At 41.9% G+C, this 20320-nt stretch overlaps 1 protein-coding gene across 1 annotated transcript in view; it reads right to left on the reverse strand.

The window, feature by feature from the left end:
- Positions 1–20320, reverse strand: part of LOC141134520 (uncharacterized) — a 104198-nt gene that overhangs the window by 42404 nt on the left and 41474 nt on the right. Inside the window, exons 3-4 of the mRNA XM_073624031.1 lie at positions 19385–19517; positions 18768–18940 (exon numbers count right to left, since the gene is read on the reverse strand). Coding sequence (XP_073480132.1) covers positions 18768–18940; positions 19385–19517 — 306 coding nt within the window. The remainder of the gene's footprint in view (positions 1–18767; positions 18941–19384; positions 19518–20320) is intronic.

Consider the following 20320-nt stretch of genomic DNA (forward strand, 5'->3'; position numbering starts at 1 on the left):
TTACATATACACATCTTTTTGAAAGGCCCCAGAGGCTGCAACACCTAAGCAAGAGGCACCACTAACCAAACACTGCCATGAAGACCAAGGAACTCTCCAAACAAGTAAGGGACAATGTTGCTGAGAAGTACAAGTCAGGGTTAGGTTATAAAAAAAATATCCAAATCTTTGATGATCCCTAGGAGCACCATCAAATCTATCATAAACAAATGGAAAGAACATGGCACAACAGCAAACCTACCAAGAGAGGGCCGCACACCAAGACTCACGGACCAGGCAAGGAGGGCATTAATCAGAGAGGTAGCACAGAGACCTAAGGTAACCCCAGAGGAGCTACAGAGTTTCACAGCAGAGACTGGAGTATCTGTACATAGGACAACAATAAGCCGTACGCTCCATAGAGTTGGGCTTTATGGCAGAGTGGCCAGAAGAAAGCCATTACTTTCAGCAAAAAACAAAATGGCACGTTTTGAGTTTGCGAAAAGGCATGTGGGAGACTCCCAAAATGTATGGAGGAAGGTGCTCTGGTCTGATGAGACTAAAACTGAACTTTTTGGCCATCAAAGAAAACTCTATGTCTGGCGCAAAACCGACACATCACATCACCCAAAGAACACCATCCCCACAGTGAAACATGGTGGTGGCAGCATCATGCTGTGGGGATGTTTTTCAGCAGTCGGGACTGGGAAACTGGTCAGAGTTGAGGGAAAGATGTATGGTGCTAAATACAGGGATATTCTTGAGCAAAATCTGTACCACTCTGTGTGTAATTTCCAGCAGGACAATGACCCCAAATACACTGCTAAAGCAACACTTGAGTGGTTTAAGGGGAAACATGTAAATTTGTTGGAATGGCCTAGTCAAAGCCCAGACCTCAATCCAATTGAAAATCCGTGGTCAGACTTAACGATTGCTGTTCACAAGCGCAAACCATCCAACTTGAAGGGGCTGGAGTAGTTGTGCAAGAAGGAATGGGCAAAAATCCCAGTGGTAAGATGTGGCAAGCTCATAGAGACTTATCTAAAGCGACTTGGAGCTGTGATAGCCGCAAAAGGTGGCGCTACAATTATTAACTTTAGGGGGGTGAATAGTTATGCACATTGACTTTTTCTGTTATTTTGTCCTATTTGTTGTTTGCTTCACAATAAAAAAAAAACACATCTTCAAATTTGTGGGCATGTTATGTAAATTAAATGATGCAAATCCTCAAACAATCCATGTTAATTACAGGTTGTGAGGCAACAAAACACGAAAAATGCCAATTGGGGTGAACTTTTGCAAGGCACTGTAGTTTTACCAAGCATTAACATTGTGACTCATCTGTGCATGTACGTAGGTACATCTATGCTATGAATTTATACCCTTTCAAGCTTTGACACACTGAATCCTTGAATCATCCATAATTTTTTTAAATGTAATGTTAAAGGGGTGGCACAACGCTTCATGGGACTGCGGCCACTCCTCCCCCCTTCTCTAAAGCTGCTGTAGTGGATGTTGCAGGTATATTGTTTATTTTATTGGGTACATGGCTCCTTTAAGAATTTCCTGAGTTTTCCGAGGTGGGCTATGAAAGCCAATGGGAATATTATGGAATGCTGGTCCGGGGCTCAGTACACCCGATGCGCGTTTCGTCATATAATGACGTCGTCTTGGGGCACGGGTGACACACTGATGTATCTCGTTTAAATAGACAACAAGAAGAACCAAGCCTCAGTCTGAGTTGAGGATGGGAGAGCCTGATTGCTTACATGGAGGACCGGCGGAAACCTAGTCTGCCATGTTGTAAATGGGCAAACAATTATAAAAAGGTAGTTAATACTTGTTTAGAGGATGAGAACAGCAAAACAGAGGATATTTTAAAGATAAACCAACGTGTCAGGTTGATAATCATATATAGGCAAACCCATAAGCTAAAATCTGCAATAATAGGTGTCAGTAATCCATATGTGGAATCAGCAAAAATGGCACTAATTAATGCACATTAAAAAACGTGCTAAAAATTACTAAAAGGGGGAACAATAAAGGGCATTAACTAACAAAACTCAGAAATTCTGAATAATGCAAAAAAAAATAATTTATGGGCAGAAAAACAAAATTTAATGAAGATGCCACCATGAAAAATGCATGAAAATGTATTCCTAGTGACTAAGTAGATATGATATCTACAATGACAGGTACTATGATCTTATCGGAAAAAAGTGAACCCATCACCAGATTGTCAATAATAGACCCTAAAGGAAAAAACTATTTTATGGTTTTGTATTTCTTAGAAAAAAAACAAAGAAATTTGATCACTAATAAAAAAAGGGATAAAAAAATAAGAATAAAAAATATTATTAAAAAGCCTAACAACCAATCAATATATTGTTAGTAGTAAGCCACCACAAGGCACCATAAATGTCACAATGGAGGTATCCCAATCATCATCTCACACCAAGTTCACATCAGTAGTGGTTAGAAAATGCAAATATAAGAAAATTTAAAAAAAAAAGGAATTAAGAATTATCTATGAATGCATTAACATCCACGTCCACATTTAAACCAAATGGGGCATAACATTTTAATCTATGGATCCAAGACATTTTGAGTCTAGATATACTCCTCACAAGGGAGCTGCCTCTTCATTGTGGGCGATATTTATCAATTGCTGAAAAAACTGGTTTTTAAGGATCCTTATTATGAACTAAAAGATAATGTTTAGACACTGAGTGTTTCTGGAAACCATTTTTTATGTTGGTAATATGCTCGTTCAAACGCACAGAGAGGGGTCGCTTAGTTCTACCAGCGTATTGTAGCCCACATGGGCACTGGAGTAAATAAACGACCCCCTCCTTAGAACATGTGATGAAAGGCTCTATCACATGTTCTTTGGATGTAGTGGATGAAATGAATTTCTGAGTGCGTCTATGTGTACATCCATTGAACGAGCATCTCCTGCACTGATAAAAGCCTGTCAGGTTCTCAAAGAACCCTCTTCTAATAGCAGGAGGTTCATGACATTAGGCGCCAGCCTGTCTCTATGGGAGGACGCACCCCTATAAATCACCTGAGGCCTTTCTGGTAGAACTATACGCAACACAGGGTCATTATTTAAAATATGCCAGTGTTTCCTAATCAAGTTCTTAATGCTGGTGTGTTGTATTGAATAAGTGGTAATAAAGGGGACAGAAGAGACCTTATCACGACAAGGTGGCTTATCTCTAAGAAGGTCACCTCTGTCCATAAGCTTAATTTCTTCCAAAGTGCTTTTCAAGGTATCACTGGAATCAGGGCTGGTGCAAGGATTTTTGACACCCTAGGCGAAACCTCATTTTGCCGCCCCCTTGGCTCCACCCCCTTTGCCCTGCCCATGTATACCCCTCCTTTTTAATGAGCAGCAAATGCAGCCCTACCAGCGCCCATCAAATGCAGCTCACCAGCGCCCATCAAATGCAACTTTACCAATGCCCATTAATGCAGCCTTACCAGTGCCCAACAAATGCAGCCTCACCAGCGCCCATCAATTCAGCCTCACCAGCGCCCATCAATGCAGCCCCACCAGCACCCATCAAAAACAGCCTACTAGCGCCCATCAAATGCAGCCTACCAGCGCCCATCAATGGAGCCTACCAGCGCCTATCAATGCAGCCTCACCAGCGCCCATCAAAAACAGCCTACCAGCACCCATCAAATGCAGCCTACCAGCGTCCATCAATGGAGCCTACCAGCGCACATCAATGAATGTTTGTTGCTTTCATTCATTCGGGAGTCACAACACAGACACAGTCCTCTTTCACCGCTGCACCTCTGACACTACGTGCAAACGGAGCAGCGGCTGCCTGCTGATTCTGAAACTTAGTTGCTTGCTGCAGAGAGAAGAAAGTAGGAACACCAGTGGCTGGGTGCCCTAGGCAGCAGTGCACCCTAGGTGGCTGCCTAGTTTGCCTAGTGGTAGCACTGGCCCTGACTGGCATAACCCTTGTCTAAAGAACACTTTGTTAGAACATCTGCTTGCATTAAGAACTGGACAGTATTGGTACAGTTGCATTTATTATGCATAAATTGGCTTTTCGGTACTGACCTGAGCCATGGCTTGTGATGACAACTGTCAATAGGGATATAAGAGTTCCTATCGGTGTCCTTAAAAAATGTGGAGGTAGTGAATTGGTCATTGGATCTTGAGATGGTGAAATCTAAAAAATTTATGCTAGATTGACTAGCCTCAAAGTTCAGACAGATACTCCTGGTATTGCTATTGAGATCCTCCATAAAGAGCTCCAAGTCATCACGACCAACATCCCAAAGGAGGAGGATGTCGTCGATGTACCTGGCCCACAGCTTGAGCTGGTGTTTTACGGCAAACATAGACAACATCCTCTTCCCACATGGCCATAAATAAGTTGGCCAAACTCCGGGCATATTTAGCCCCCATTGCAACTCCTCTATTCTGGCGAAAAAATTGTTTTTCAAACCAGAAATAGTTGTGCATTGCCGCAAATTCAAGGAGCTCCATAATAAAACAAATCTGTTCATCTAACAAGCCTGAGTCCCGTCTGAGGCAAAACTCAACAGTCAACAAGCCCAGATCGTGGGGTATTATAGTGTAAAGTGACGTCACGTCAGCAGTTACCAACCACATATTGTCAGCTGGAGTATAATTGGACAAAAGGTTTATCACCTGACGTGAATCTTTAAGATAGGAAGACATCCTAGAGACAAGAGGTTGAAGGTAAAAATCAATATACTTGCCCACCTGGGACGTAATGGAATCAATCGCACTCACAATGGGATGTCCCGGGGGCAAGTAAGGTGCTTGTGGATCTTAGGTAAATAATATATTATAGGAGTATGTGGTGCCTTGGGAATAAGAAATAATTTCTCTTTTTTGTTAAGAATACCCTGCTCAAATCCTCTCTAACGATAACCTCTAATTCCTTAAGGTATGAAGATTTGGGATTTGAACTAAATAGAGTTTATGTCTCCTGGTCACCCAAGATTCTATACATCTCAGATATATAGTCACATCTATTGAGGATCACTATGCCTCCCCCCTTGTCGGCTGGTCTAATAACTAGCTCCCTATTGTTACATAGAGAGTCTAGGTCAGCCGTAAGATCTTGATTTGAGCACAGTTGTTCTGAATGAATCTGAAAAACTTGTGTTCGACAAGGGCCTCAAATTTGCACCTCCACACAGGCTCAATAAGTTTGAAACATGCATGGACGTGCACAAATTCATACGGAAGTTGAATATCAAACACTATATGCTTTCAAATCTCATTAAGGATAATAGGATAATACCTACTGATTATCAACATTCAGGGCTGTCAAATGCCTCCTTGTTCAACCCCCCGGAGCCTTAGCCCCTTCCGTCAGGGTCTTCAGGGATGTCCTTCTTAGAGATCTTGATGGAATACCTATTAAAAAAGTTAGATCAAATAAAGATCTTACGGCTGACCTAGACTCTCTATGTGACAATAGGGAGCTAGTTATTAGACCAGCCAACAAGGGGGCAGGCATAGTGATCCTCAATAGATGTGACTATATGTCTGAGATGTATAGAATCTTGAGTGACCAGGAGACATACACTCTATTGAGTTCAGATCCCAAATCTTCATACCTTAAGAAATTGGAGGTTATTGTTCAGAGAGGATTTGAGCAGGGTATTCTCAACAAAATAGAGAAATTATTTCTCATTCCCAAGGCACCACATACCCCTATAATATATTATTTACCTAAGAGCCACAAGCACCTTACTTGCCCCCCCGGGACGTCCCATTGTGAGTGGGATTGATTCCATTATGTCCCGGGTGGGCAAGTATAATAATTTTTACCTTCAACCTCTTATCTCTAGGATGTCTTCCTATCTTAAAGATTCATGTCAGGTGATAAACCTTTTGTCCAATTATACTCCAGCTGACAATATGTGGTTGGTAACTGCTGATGTGACGTCACTTTACACTATAATACCCCACGATCTGGGCTTGTTGGCTGTTGAGTCTTACCTCAGACGGGACTCAGGCTTGTTAGACGAACAGATTTGTTTTATTATGGAGCTCCTCGAATTTGCAGCAACGCACAACTATTTCTGGTTTGAAAAACAATTTTTTCGCCAGGATAGAGGAGTTGCAATGGGGGCTAAATATGCCCCGAGTTGGGCCAACTTATTCATGGCCATGTGGGAGGAGGATGTTGTCTATGTTTGCCGTAAACCCCAGCTCAAGCTGTGGCCAGGTACATCGACGACATCCTCCTCCTTTGGGATGGTGGTCGTGATGACTTGGAGTTCTTTATGGAGGATCTCAATAGCAATACCAGGGATAAACTTTGAGGCTAGTCAATCTAGCATACATTTTTTAGATTTAACCATCTCAAGATCCCATGACCAATTCACTACTTCCACATTTTTTAAGGACACTGATAGGAACTCTTATATTCCTATTGACAGTTGTCATCGCGAGCTATGGCTCAGGTCAGTACCAAAAAGCCAATTTATGCGTGTTAAATGCAACTGTAACAATACTGACCAGTTTTTAATGCAAGCAGATGTTCTAACAAAGCATTTTTTAGACAAGCATTATGCTATTGATACCTTGATAAGCACTTTAGAAGAAATTAAGGTTATGGACAGAGGTGACCTTTTTAGAGATAAGCCACCTTGTCGTGATAAGGTCTCTTCTGTCCCCTTTATTACCACTTATTCAATACAACACACCAGCATTAAGAACTTGATTAGGAAACACTGGCATATTTTGAATAATGACCCTGTGTTGCGTACAGTTCTATCAGAAAGGCCTCAGGTGATTTATAGGGGTGCATCCTCCCTTAGAGATAGGCTAGCGCCTAATGTCATGAACCCCTGCTATTAGAAGAGGGTTCTTTGAGAACCTGACAGGCTTTTATCAGTGCAGGAGAAGTCGAGTTTGCTTGTTCAATGGATGTACACATAGACGCACCCAGAAATTCACTTCATGCACTACAGCCAAAGAATATGTGATAGAGCCTTTCATCACATGTTCTACGGAAGGGGTCGTTTGTTTACTCCAGTGCCCATGTGGGCTACAATACGTTGGTAGAACTAAGCGACCCCTCTCTGTGCGTTTGAGGAGCATATTACTAACATAAAAAATGATTTCCAGAAACACTCAGTGTCTAAACATTATCTTTTAGTTCATAATAAAGATCCTTCAAAAACAGTTTTTTTGGGAATCAATAAATATCGCCCACAATGGAGAGGCAGCTCCCTTGTGACGTGTATATCGAGACTCAAAATGTCTTGGATCCATAGATTAAAATGTTATGCCCCATTTGGTTTAAATGTGGACGCGGATGTTAATGCATTCATAGATAATTCTTAATAAATATATTTTTTTATATTTTCTTATATTTGCATTTTCTAACCACTACTGATGTGAATTTGGTGTGAGATGATGATTGGGATACTTCTATTGTGACATTTATGGTGCCTTGTGGTGGCCTACCACTAACAATATTTTGATTGGTTGTTAGGCTTTTTAATAATATTATTTATTCTTATTTTTTATCCCTTTTTTTTTTTAGTGATCAAATTTTTTTGTTGTTTTTCCCTAAGAAATTCAAAACCATAAAATAGTTTTTCCTTTAGGGTCTATTATTGACATTCTGGTGATGGGTTAACTTTTTCCGATAAGATCATAGAACCTGTCATTGTATATATCATATCTACTTAGTCACTAGGAATACATTTTCATGCATTTTTAATAGTGGCATCTTCATTAAATTTTGTTTTTGTATTATTCAGAATTTCTGAGTTTTGTTAGGTAATGTCCTTTATTGTTTCCCTTTTTAGTAATTTTTGGCACATTTTTTAATGTGCATTAATTAGTGCCTTTTTTGCTGATTCCACATATGCATTACTGATACCTATTATTGTGGATTTTAGCTTATGGGTTTGCCTATATATGATCAACCGGACACGTTGGTTTATCTTTAAAATATCATGTTTTGCTGTTCTCATCCTCTAAACAAGTATTAACTACCTTTTTATAACTGTTTGCCCATTTACAACATGGCGCACTAGGTTTCCACCGGTCCTCCATGTAAGCAATCAGGCGCTTCCTTCCTCAATTCAGACTGAGGCTTGGCTCTTCTGGTTGTCTATTTAAACACTATATGTCAGTGCATCGCCCGTGCCCCAAGACGACATCATTATATGATGAAATGCGTGTCGGGTGGACTAGACGTGCTGACGTCACCGTGTTTGGTGCTTCTGAGAGAATGGGCGTTCACAAACCGGCCGGCTACCTTTGCTGATTTTAACGATGTTTTGTGTAAGTGTGTTCTTCCATTTTATTAAATGATAATACCAGATTTACACTATGGAGAGTTTCCTTTTCTCATTTTTTGGGTGACTATTGGTATCCATCCGTGTATTTTGCTTGATCAAGCTATTTGTTCATTGGCTGCCCATCTCTCCTCTGCTGTGCTGACGCCATTGGAGTGGTTGTCCTGATTCCCCAGAAAAAGGCTCTGGCTGAGCATGCAGCCGCAAGCTCCATCGGCTTGCCTTTTGGTAAGCGTGCATTTCATTTGGTGTTTGCCACTTGGTGGTGGAAGATTATGTCTTATTTACTCACCTATTTGAGCACCATTTCCAGAATCACAGACTATTTATTTTGATTCATCCAATTTGATTTAATCTCAGCCTTGGACTTTTTCACTATTCACATTTACTCTGTAATTAGAGTTTTAGTTTTGTTTTCCACATATTGTTTAATTTTTCATTTTATCACCATTTTCAGCGCAGCTATCTCTGCTGGTTATTAATGGCTGTGTGTTGAGTTATTTTGAGGGGACAGCAAATGTACACTGTAATACAAGCTGTACACTCACTACTTTACATTGTAGCAAAGTGTCATTTCTTCAGTGTTGTCACATGAAAAGATATAATAAAATATTTACAAAAATGTGAGGGGTGTACTCACTTTTGTGAGATACTGTATGTGTATATGTATATATATATATATATATATATATATATATATATATAGATATAATCTATCAAATACACTTCCACTAACTGAATAACCTGCCTGCTTTCTTCTAAATCAAGCTCTCTGTCCATGCCAACAACACTACACATGGCCGCTGTGTAAGCCGCCTTATATAGTGTGGGCATGGACTTAATCCCCCTGAGCCATGATTGGCCAAAGAAAGGCACCCTGCCTTTGGCTAATTATGGCTCTCTTAGCAGAGCGCGCTGTGATTGGCCAAAGCATGCAGGTCAGGTGCATGCTTTGACTAATCATCATACAGCAATGCACTGCAATCTTGCAGTTCATTATGGGGCGTTCTGTGGCATTCGAGTTTTCCGCGATTGCCCCAAAATGTTTGCTGTTCCGCAAACGGGCGATCACCCGATGTTCGACCCAAACATCGAGCTCATCCCTACCTGGCCACGAGTCTTGTGAAACTCCCTTCCGTGAAAAAGTTTTATCCCTATTGTGGGGTCACCAGTATGGTATTTGTATATTGAAGCCATATCCCCTCTCAAGCGTCTCTTCTCCAGAGAGAATAAGTTCAGTGCTCGCAACCTTTCCTCATAACCAATATCCTCCAGACCCTTTATTAGCTTTGTTGTGCTTCTTTGTACTCACTCCATTTCCAGTACATGCTTCCTGAGGACTGGTGCCCAGAACTGGAAAGCATACTCTAGGTGCGGCCGGACCAGAATCTTGTAGAGCGGGAGAATTATTGTTTTATCTCTAGAATTAATTCCCTTTTCAATCCATGCCAATAATCTGTTTGCTTTGTTAGCCACAGTTTGGCATTGCATGCCATTGCTGAGCTTATCATCTACTAGGACCCCAGGTCCTTTTGCATCCTAGATTCCCCCAGAGGTTCTCCCCCCAGTGTAAAGATTGCATTCATATTTTTGCCACCCAAATGCATTATTTTTTCTACATTGAACCTCATTTGCCATGTAGTTGCCCACCCCATTAATTTGTTCAGATCTTTTTGCAAGGTTTCCACATCCTGCGGAGAAGTTATTGCCCTGCTTAGCTTAGTATTGTCCGCAAATACAGAGATTGAACTGTTTACCCCATCCTCCAGGTCATTTATGAACAAATTAAACAGGATTGGTCCCAGCACAGAACCCTGGGGGACCCCAGTACCCACCTCTGACCATTCCGAGTACTCCCCATTTATCACCACCCTCTGAACTCGCCCTTGTAGCCAGTTTTCAATCCATGTTTATGCAGCGCTTTACAATGTAGAGGGTGGACAGCACAATTACAGTACAATACAGAAGGGACAGGAGGGCCCTGCTCATAGAGCTTACATTCTAAAGGGAGGGGGTGGTGGTACAAAAGGTAATAGATGCGGGGAATGATTTGATGGTGGTGGCTCGGGGACAGTTGTTGGTCCATGTCAACGGACCTTATTTTGTACAGTAAATGTTTATGGGGAACTGTGTCAAATGCTTTTGCAAAATCCAGATACACCACGTCTACAGGCAAACAGGTTAATATAGAGAGATATCAATGGGGTAATAAATCTGGGAAATGGTTGGCAAGAGCAGTAAGGGAAAAAAATGTATCTTTCATCCCTAAAATCAAAAATGATAAAGAGCAAATGGTGTATTCTTCCCCTGAAATAGCTAAGGTATTTCATTCATATCATAGTCGGCTCTATAACGTGAGACAAAAAGAGGAAAGTCGAGGGGGTAGGGAGAAGAATCTGGAAGTTAAAGAGTACCTATGGGGACTAAGCCTCCAAACAGTGCCTCCCAACAGAGGAGTTGGATCAACTAGAGGCCCCAATCACTCAGGAGGAAGTACTAAGAGCAATAAAGAACATGGCCCTGGGGAAGAGTCCGGGCCCTGATGGGTACTCTATTTTATATTACAAAAGGTTCCAAAAACTCTTGATCTCTAAATTATGTGACTACCTGAATGTGTTAGCAGAAGGCTAAAATCTACGGGAGGAGTCACTACTGGCCTATTTAACTCTTTTTTTGAAGGAGTGGAAGAATCCAGTAGCTCCTGCGAGCTATAGACCAATAATGCTGTTAAACACAAAGATCTTCGCCAAAATAATTTCAGAAAGATTAAAACCACTATTGCCAAGATGGATCCATAATGATCAGGTAGGGTTTGTGACAGGGTGGGAGGGGAGGGACAATTGCCTTAAAGCAGAGTTGCACCCAAAAGTGGAACTTCCGCTCATCTGATTCCTCCCCCCCTCCGGTGCCACAATTGGCACCTTTCAGGGGGAGGGAGTGCAGACAGAGGCAGCTCTCTAATTAGGCAAAATAGGCGGTCGCCTAAGGCCTCGCACTCACAGGGGCCTCGCGGCCGCCTAATTTGCCTGTTCTCAATCACTGAAGTTGACGCCGGCGGCTCCGCCTACCCCCACTGGGACTCTGTGGCTTAGGAGCTGACGGACAAATCAGATACTGCCCGCAGCCTGAGGAATAGCGGCCTCATCACGGAGCGTCCCAGTCCGTGGGGCCTCATGTGTAAGTTTTGCCTAAGGCCTCACAAAGCCTAGAGCCGCCTCTGAGTGCAGATACCTGTCTACTACAGGTATTTGCACCCACTTCCTCCCCGCCGGAGTCACGCCCCTTCCCGCACATCGTGGGGACCACTTAGGACGAGCAGCGCCACTCGCGTATGCGCAGTAGGGAACCAGGAAGTGAAGCCGCAAAGCTTCACTTCCTAAATCCCTCACAGAGAATGGCAGGCGGCAGCAGCTGAGAGCCTAGCGATTGATCGGCTTCGGCTGCCGACATCGCTGGACTCCAGGACAGGTAAGTGTCCATTTATTAAAAGTCAGCAGCTGCAGTATTTGTAGCTGCTGGCTTTTAATAATTTTTTTTTAGGTGGACTCCCTCTTTAAGTCTCTGTTTTTGATACATGAAGTGAGAAAGAGGAAGGCTCCAGTCGTACTACTGTCAACAGATGCCGAAAAGACTTTTGACAGAGTGGACTGGGGCTTTATGCTAGGAACCCTAAGACATTTAGGCATTGGGGAAAGGATGATGCGATGGATATCCACATTCTACCATCACCCAACAGCTAAAATAAGAATAAATGGAAGTCTACCCTCCTTACTCAAATTATTTAATGGTACAAGGCAGGGATGCCACCTCTCACCAATGCTATTTGTAATAGCAATGGAACCCCTGTTAGCTGAGATTCGCAAAAATGCAGATATCAGAGAGGTGAGAATAGGGGATATGGAGTATAGGGTAGCTGCATACCCAGATGATGTGCTATTCTATATCTCCAACCCCAGGATAAAAATACCAAATGTACTGGAGGAACTGGGCCTATATGGGAAACCGACAAATTTCTAAATCAACATATCCAAATCTGAGATCTTGAATATAACCACCCCAAGGGAGGAACAGCAGGCAATTCAACCTGAATTCAACTAAGAAGGGTGCAGAGAGGAACTTGAATATTTACTGATAAAGCTATCCACATCTTTAGCGACTCTATATAAGGCTAATTATATGCCAATGCTCAACAAGGTTAAGGAACAATCTGATCCGATTACAGGGAGCGGTGATCAGTGGCAGTGTCACTAGGCAGAACGGGGAAATGCTTGTTTACATCAGCACAAATCCATTGACTAGGAACACTTTTAGGATATGGGATGGCTTGGATAGATTATATCACTGGGAACATAATGCCCGTTAATTTCTTTATTAGACACAAATTATTTTAAGCCAGGGAAAGAGGACTAGGTATATTTTACTAGATGGGCAAAAAAAGAGGAAATATTATTACAGGATGTGATGAAAGGGAACAGAATATGCACGTTCACTGAAATTACACAAAAGTGGGGAAGGATAGATGGAGGTATACACAATTACAGCCCTTTACACAAATACTACCACAGCCACTGTGGGGAAAAGGAAATATAAGGTTAATAGAGAAGTAAAATGGTGGTTGTTGCAATACTTCCTGTCAAAATCTGTCAAACCTCCATAGGCGTCGTTTAAAAATTTCTAAAGGTTACCAGTTTTGAGTTACAGATGAGGTCTAGGGATAGAATTATTGCTCTCGCTCTAATGATCTTGGTGATACCTCACATGGGAAGAAGTGATGGTTGACGTCGCTTCCACCAGTCAATGCTACGGAGCTGAGCGGGGGATCTTCCCCTCACTCAGCAGCCATCCAAACAGAGGGAAGGACGCAATCGTCTCCGCCGCTACTGGTAGATACTGTTGGAGACCACCGAAGCGCGGCGGGAGGGGGGCCCTCTCCCGCCACCGATAAAATTCCGCCGAATCCGCCGCACAGATCACTTTTATCTGAAAGCCAACTGCCCGCTGAAGAAGAGGATACCGGGGTTATGGCAGCTAAATGCTGCCATAACAAAGATATTCCTCTTCAAACAGCTGACATACAACGATGGCGCGTGATCGGCTAGTGGTTAAAGCAAAGTATATCAAAAATATAGAAAATACTGGTAAAGGAAGCAGAACTTAAATATCCATCTTACTTGGGAAAATGGGAGGAGGAAATAGGAGCCATCCGAGATGAGGAACATAGGAGGAAGATGTTAAGATTAGCCTGTTTCTCTTCAAGCTACGCAAAGACAACAGAGATGTGCTATAAATTATTAGCAAGATGGTGTGTGACCCCACAGAGGGCGTGGAGGTTCAAAGCAGATGTTCCCCCAACATGTTGGAGGGGATGCGATGCTCGGGGAACTGTGCGCATCTGTGGTGGAATGCATAAAGATCCAGCCTTATTGGGAGGGAATTATTAGGGTGATCCACCAAATATCAGGAGAACACATTCAGACCCTTGGAAATGCTTGTTTCACAACACGAAAAAAACTGTCGCTCAGTATAAGAATACCCTAGTCCCACACTTACTAAATGCAGCCAAAAGTCTGATACCGGCATTATGGAGAACCTCAGAAGCTCCGACTATGAAGGAATGGGTAGTAAATGTGGACTGGCTGAGATCAATAGAGGAAACAGTACATACAGCAGAGGACTCCCTAGGACAGTGGTTCTCAAATCCTGTCCTCAAGACCCACTAACAGGCCAGGTTTGCAAGATAACTGAAATACATCACAGGTGATATAATTTGCTGCTTAGTAATTGCAGTATTCTAGTCTGCATCTCCCCAAGGTAATACTTAAAATCTGGCCTGTTAGTGGGTCCCGAGGGCCGGAGTTGAGAACCACTGCCCTAGGAGCATATTTCATCATATGGCTGAAGTTCAAAAAATCTATAGAATATATGACTATGATAGATATCTAAGGGGAACAAGTGAAATAGGGAATGGCAGAGCTTAAGGAGAGATATGACTATTTAATACCTGAACAATAGTAGATATGCCCCAGAAGGGCAGAGGTGGCTGAGGAGGGAAAGAGGCCCTGTAGGGGCTTAGAGGAGAGAGGGGGAGGGATTCGATTGAGTTTTTTTTTTGGGGGGGGGGGGTTGGAGGGGGGTGGGATATGGGAAATATATATGTACTAATGAAATGATGTAAGGATGAAGCTGAAGCTTAGATATGCTTATTTGCTATGTAACTGATGTTTTCTTGAATTTTATAACAATAAAAAGATAAAATATAAAAACAACCACCTATAAGTAAAAATGAAAAGAGAGAAAAGATCCCACAAATAAATTAAAATCTGAACTGATTGGGTCAAAAAAAGGGACTAAAAGCAACATTTTGAATAACAAAAGAAGCAAAATATCTGATTTCACATACCCCTAAAATGCCAGTGATACAGTGCCTTGCAAAAATATTCACCCCCCTTGGCCTTTTTCGTGTTTTGTTGCCTCACAACCTGGAATTAACATGGAGTGTTTGAGGATTTGCATCATTTAATTTACAGAACATGCCCACAAATTTGAAGATTTTTTTTATTATTATTGTGAAACAAATAACAAACAGGACAAAATAACAAAAAAAGTCAATGTGCCTAACTATTCACCCCCCTAAAGTCAATACTTTGTAGAGCCACCTTTTGTGCCTATCACAGCTTCAAGTCGCTTTGGATAAGTCTCTATGAGCTTGCCACATCTTACCACTGGGATTTTTGCCCATTCCTCCTTGCAAAACTGCTCCAGCTCCTTCAAGTTGGATGGTTTGCGCTTGTGAACAGCAATCTTTAAGTCTGACCATAGATTCTCTATTGGATTGAGGTCTGGGCTTTGACTAGGCCATTCCAGCACATTTACATGTTTCCCCTTAAACCACTTAAGTTTTGCTTTAGCAGTGTGTTTGGGGTCATTGTCCTGCTGGAAGGTGAACCTCCATCCTAGCATCAACTCATAAACAGAGTGGTACAGGTTTTGCTCAAGAATATCCCTGTAATTAGCACCATCCATCTTCCCCTCAACTCTGACCAGTTTCCCAGTCCCGACTGCTGAAAAACATCCACACAACATGATGCTGCCACCACCATGTTTCACTGTAGGGATGGATTTCTTTGGGTGATGTGATGTGTTGCGTTTGCATCAAACATAGCGTTTTCTTTGATGGCCAAAAAGTTAAATTTTAGTCTCATCAGACCAGGCACCTTCTTCCATACATTTTGGGAGTCTCCCACATGCCTTTTCGCAAACTCAAAATGTGCCATTTTGTTTTTTGCTGAAAGTAATGGCTTTCTCGCCTCTCTGCCATGAAGCCCAACTCTATGGAGCATACGGCTTATTGTCGTCCCATGTACAGATACTCCAGTCTCTGCTGTGGAACAGCTCCTCCAGGGTTACCTTAGGTTTCTGTGCTGCCTCTTTGACTAATGCCCTCCTTGCCCAGTCCGTGAGTCTTGGTGTGCGGCTGTCTCTTGGCAGGTTTGCTGTTGTTCCATGTTCTTTCCAATTGGTTATGATAGATTTGATGGTGCTTCTAGGGATCATCAAAGATTTGGATTTATTTTATAACCAAACCCCGACTTCTCAACAACATTGTCCCTTACTTGTTTGGAGAGTTCCTTGGTCTTCATGGCAGTGTTTGGTTAGTGGTGCATTTTGCTTAGGTGTTTTAGCCTCTGGAGCCTTTCAAAAAGGTGTGTATATGTAATGACAGATCATGTGACACTTAGATTGCACACAGGTGGACATCATTTCACTAATTATGTGACTTCTGAAGGTAATTGGTTGCACCAGAGCTTTTTATGGGCTTCATAACAAAGGGGGTGAATACATACGCACATGCCAATTATCAGTTTTTTATTTCTGAAAAATAGTTTTATGTATATATTTTTCTAATTTTAATTCACCAACTTAAACTGTCGTATTCTGATCTATCACATATAATTCAGATTAAAAAAACATTGAACTAAAGGCTGTAATGTAACAAAATAGGTAAAAAGCCAAGGGGGGTGAATACTTTTGCAAGGCACTGTACATTGCCCCTAAAATACACAAATCTAAGGACCCCCCCCCCGGGACAGCCTATTTTATAAGTGGGATTTTCTCCATTTATTCCAGGGTGGGTGAGTAATTAAATATTTATCTACAACCCTTAGTAATTCAAGGGAAGTCATAGTTAAAAGACAGTAGGGAATTGATCAAATTACTCCAAGCAATTGAAGTTAATGATAACACAAAATTTGTTTTCAGTAGACGTTGAGTCTCAGAATGTCATACTGCCCCCCCTGCTGTCACACTGCCTTTCCTGCTGTCACACTGCCCCCTTTGCGGTCATACTGCCTCCCTTGCTGTCATACTGCCCCCCTGCTGTCACACTGTCCCCTTCTCCTGTAAAACTGCCCCCTTGTCATACTGCCCCCCTCTCCTGTCACTAGCCCCTCCCATCACATGGCCCCCCTCCTGTCATACTGCCCCCGTTCTTCATACTGCCCCCCCTCCTGCCATACTGCCCCCCTCCTAACCCATGCCCCCCTCCTGTCATACTGCTCCCCCTCCTGTCACACAGCCCCTGCCATGTCAGGGGGTGGGGGCCCTTAACGGTTTCTTGCACCGGGGCCATGAAGGTTCTAGTTACGCCTCTGATTTCAAGACTTAAAGAGACCCTGGTGCAGCATCCTGCTTTACCCTCTAAATTCCAGGCTATTTGACAGGCAAAGCTCTCTGGCATTTAGGTAGTATTGGAACTTCCTGTTACTGTTCACTCTGCATGCAATTCTATTGGTCTGCCACTATGTTGGGCTGCCTCATTGGCTACAAGGTATGCTCCAGAGTCAGACAGGACAAACTTTGTCACTATCAAGAAATGCTGAAGCTTTGTCTGTCAGAATGGCCTAGTATTCAGCCATAAAATTACATCTCATTAAGTCCCTCATTGAGCCTGCCCTAGTACCTTGGTCAACCCCACCTGCCCAATTTCTGCAGAACTGTCTCAATTCTTGAATTTTAAAGTTGTTCTAAAGTTTAAGTCAATTTTTTTTACTGTAATGCATTCCCTTCCCACTAACTGTTCCCACCCCCATCCCTAAACACTTACCTGGCACCTCTCATTACTCCAGCGCTGTCCCATCTGCAGCACCATTCCTTCACTTCCTGGACTCTCAGAAGACTCTGAGACACAGGAGATTCTGTCAGTCGAACTCCAATGAGGAAGGAACAGGGGTATGGCTTACCAGCACTGTGTGTGTCTGAGGACACACACAGCCCAGCTCAGGATTGCGTCTGCACAGTTGCCCCTATGGCACATGGCTTACAAAGGGTGCTCCTGCAGGAAGGAGAAGTAGATAATGTCAATGGGGGACCACCAAAGAAGCCACAGAGCAGGTAAGTATAACCTCATTTTTACTTTAACTTTTTTTTTATTGTCTTTAAAATCACTTTAACCACTTCAATACAGAGCACTTTCATTCCCTTTCTGCCCAGGCCAATTTTAGCACTGTTGCACTTTGAATGACAATTGCACGGTCATGCAATACTGCACACAAATTTAAACAATGCTAAACAAACGAAAAAAGACCGAAATTTTGAAAAAAAAAATGTTTTCTTTGTTTCTGTTGTAAAATTCTGCAAATAATTATTTTTTCTTCTTCACTAATGTGCGCTGATGAGGCTGCACTGATTAGGCTGTACTAATGGGCACTGATGAGTCTGTACTGATGAGGCAGCACTGATGGGCACTGATGAGTCAACACTAATAGGCACTGATGAGCTGCACTGATGGGCACTGATGAGGTTGCACTGATAAGATAGCACTGATGGCATTGTTTTTTTAGCACTGATGTGCACTGATATGCAGCACTGATAAGCACAAATATGCAGCACTGATGAGCACTAATATGCTGCACTGATGGACACAGCTGATCACATGGTAAAAAGCCTACATCATCAGCTCTTTACCACGATGCTGTGTCACTATGCCTTGTGAGTAAGCACTGCTGTGGCACACATTTCACAGCACCTGCCTTCTAAATTACAGATGTGCTAAGAGGAGGAGTTTCAGAAGGTGGAGTCAGTACATGAATCACTGCTTGCAAGCGACAAGGTGCCATGGGATATGTAGTCCTTAGAAATGGAAAGTAAACAGCATAGATAATGCTGCAAAGCTTGCAGGGGGTCCAGGAAGTTGAAGAGATGGCCAGCAGGCAGCCAGAACTCACAACATAAAAGGAGATTTTTTCAAGTATCGTTATACTGGATTGCCAAAAATAATGATTAATTGTATTGTTATTACAATTCTGATGTTATACAAGGAACGTGTTACCATAGAACGCCTTTAATATTAAATCTAGGTTGATTCTTTCTAAAAAATATATATTTTATGAGTACTACTACACAATAATTACTGTAGCAATAGGGGGAAATATTTTTATGTATTCCTTTTTGTTATTGAAAACAATTACCTGTTCTTCTCAGAAGAATGATAAAGTGACTGTTTATTACATTGTTCTTTGAAGCCTTTGACCCATTTCTTGTGGAATTCAGATTCCAGGACACTTCTTGAGCTTCGAGCGCTATGTAAGCTTTTATAACTTTGTTCATCACATCTCTTTTCCTTAACATGGGTAGTTGGAAACTGAAACACAAAAGTTATTAGCCCCACATAAGAATGCAACAGAATGAAGGATTGCCTGTGTTGCACTTAGCAACTATGTAGACTTTTTTCACTGTATAGCCTTCGGCAGGAACATCAAAGGCATACTCTGCTTGGATGCAGTTGGCTACACAAATATTTCCTCTTTCAGACATGTATTAAATAAGGTTCACTGGGGTCTTTCATAAAATATTTGTATTGGTCCATTAAACAGAGCTTTTCCAAATACAATAAACACAGAAAAAGGTGTCGCTACTGCTAAAGATATCATAGAAGAAAATGCTAATTCTTTTCCTAAATCTGATTTTTAAGAGAATTATTTTCTCTGATGGAAGTTGCCTTTGTATTTGACAAGGTTTATTTTGATGTACTATTAATACTAACATAATACATGGAAGACAAAATCATAGTTTGCACTTTATTTACCAATGCTCTCATTGTTGTTGAAGGAGGCAGGAAAACAGTTTGTTGCTCTCTCCATGTTCTTGGGTAGCACTGTGAAACTTCTGTATATTTGGGGTACTTGTCTTCTGTTGCGCCATTACCTACATTTGTTCCCCTAAAGGGAAAACAGAAGGTTTTTTTTCAGCTACTGAAAATTATTTTACATATGGAACTGACATAGTTATATAACAGAATCTGCATGCAAGAGCCTTTTTAATGTTTGTCCCTTGGGCATTTCATATTATTTCCATATTTGTCTGTATTATATTAGCCATAGCTCAATTTCAGACATATATGTTTTGCTTTGTTTTTACTTGTGACCATCACTTTATGTGTTGGCTGCACCTGAGATGATGCTCACCTCTTATTGGATTTCATTGACAACATTTTGTAGCAAAAGAACTTGTGTCTATGGTTTACTTTCAGATTGTTTTTTTAGAACTCATTTACACCTAAGTGTTGTAGAAAGTGTAGTACTGCAAAGCACCATGCATGTATTAGCACATTGCAGTGCTATTATTTTCAATGGCACCCTAATGCACTAAGGAAACCTACCTGTGACACACATGAATCATAGTACACCACAACGCAGGTAAATGCACTACTGTATGTTTTGGTGCGCTGCACTGGAAAAAATACTGCGTGTCTGTTTGTGCGTTCCTGTGCGCTGGTAGGCTGTTCATTTGAATGGGCTGCCTTAACCTAACACGTTACCACTTAACATAATCCATCTGATTAATAGATAAAAAAATATATAGATAGAAAACCTTTATATACACAATCTTATCAGTTGATCCAGAGGAAGGCAAAAAAAAAACCCAATATAGTCTAATTTGCTCCAGCAGGTGGGGGGGGACAAAAATCCTTCCTGACCCCCACCCAGGAGGCAATTAGATATTCCCTGGTGCATTAACGTAA

Source organism: Aquarana catesbeiana, linkage group LG03 (genome assembly GCF_042186555.1).
Source record: "Aquarana catesbeiana isolate 2022-GZ linkage group LG03, ASM4218655v1, whole genome shotgun sequence".
Lineage (NCBI taxonomy): Eukaryota > Metazoa > Chordata > Amphibia > Anura > Ranidae > Aquarana > Aquarana catesbeiana.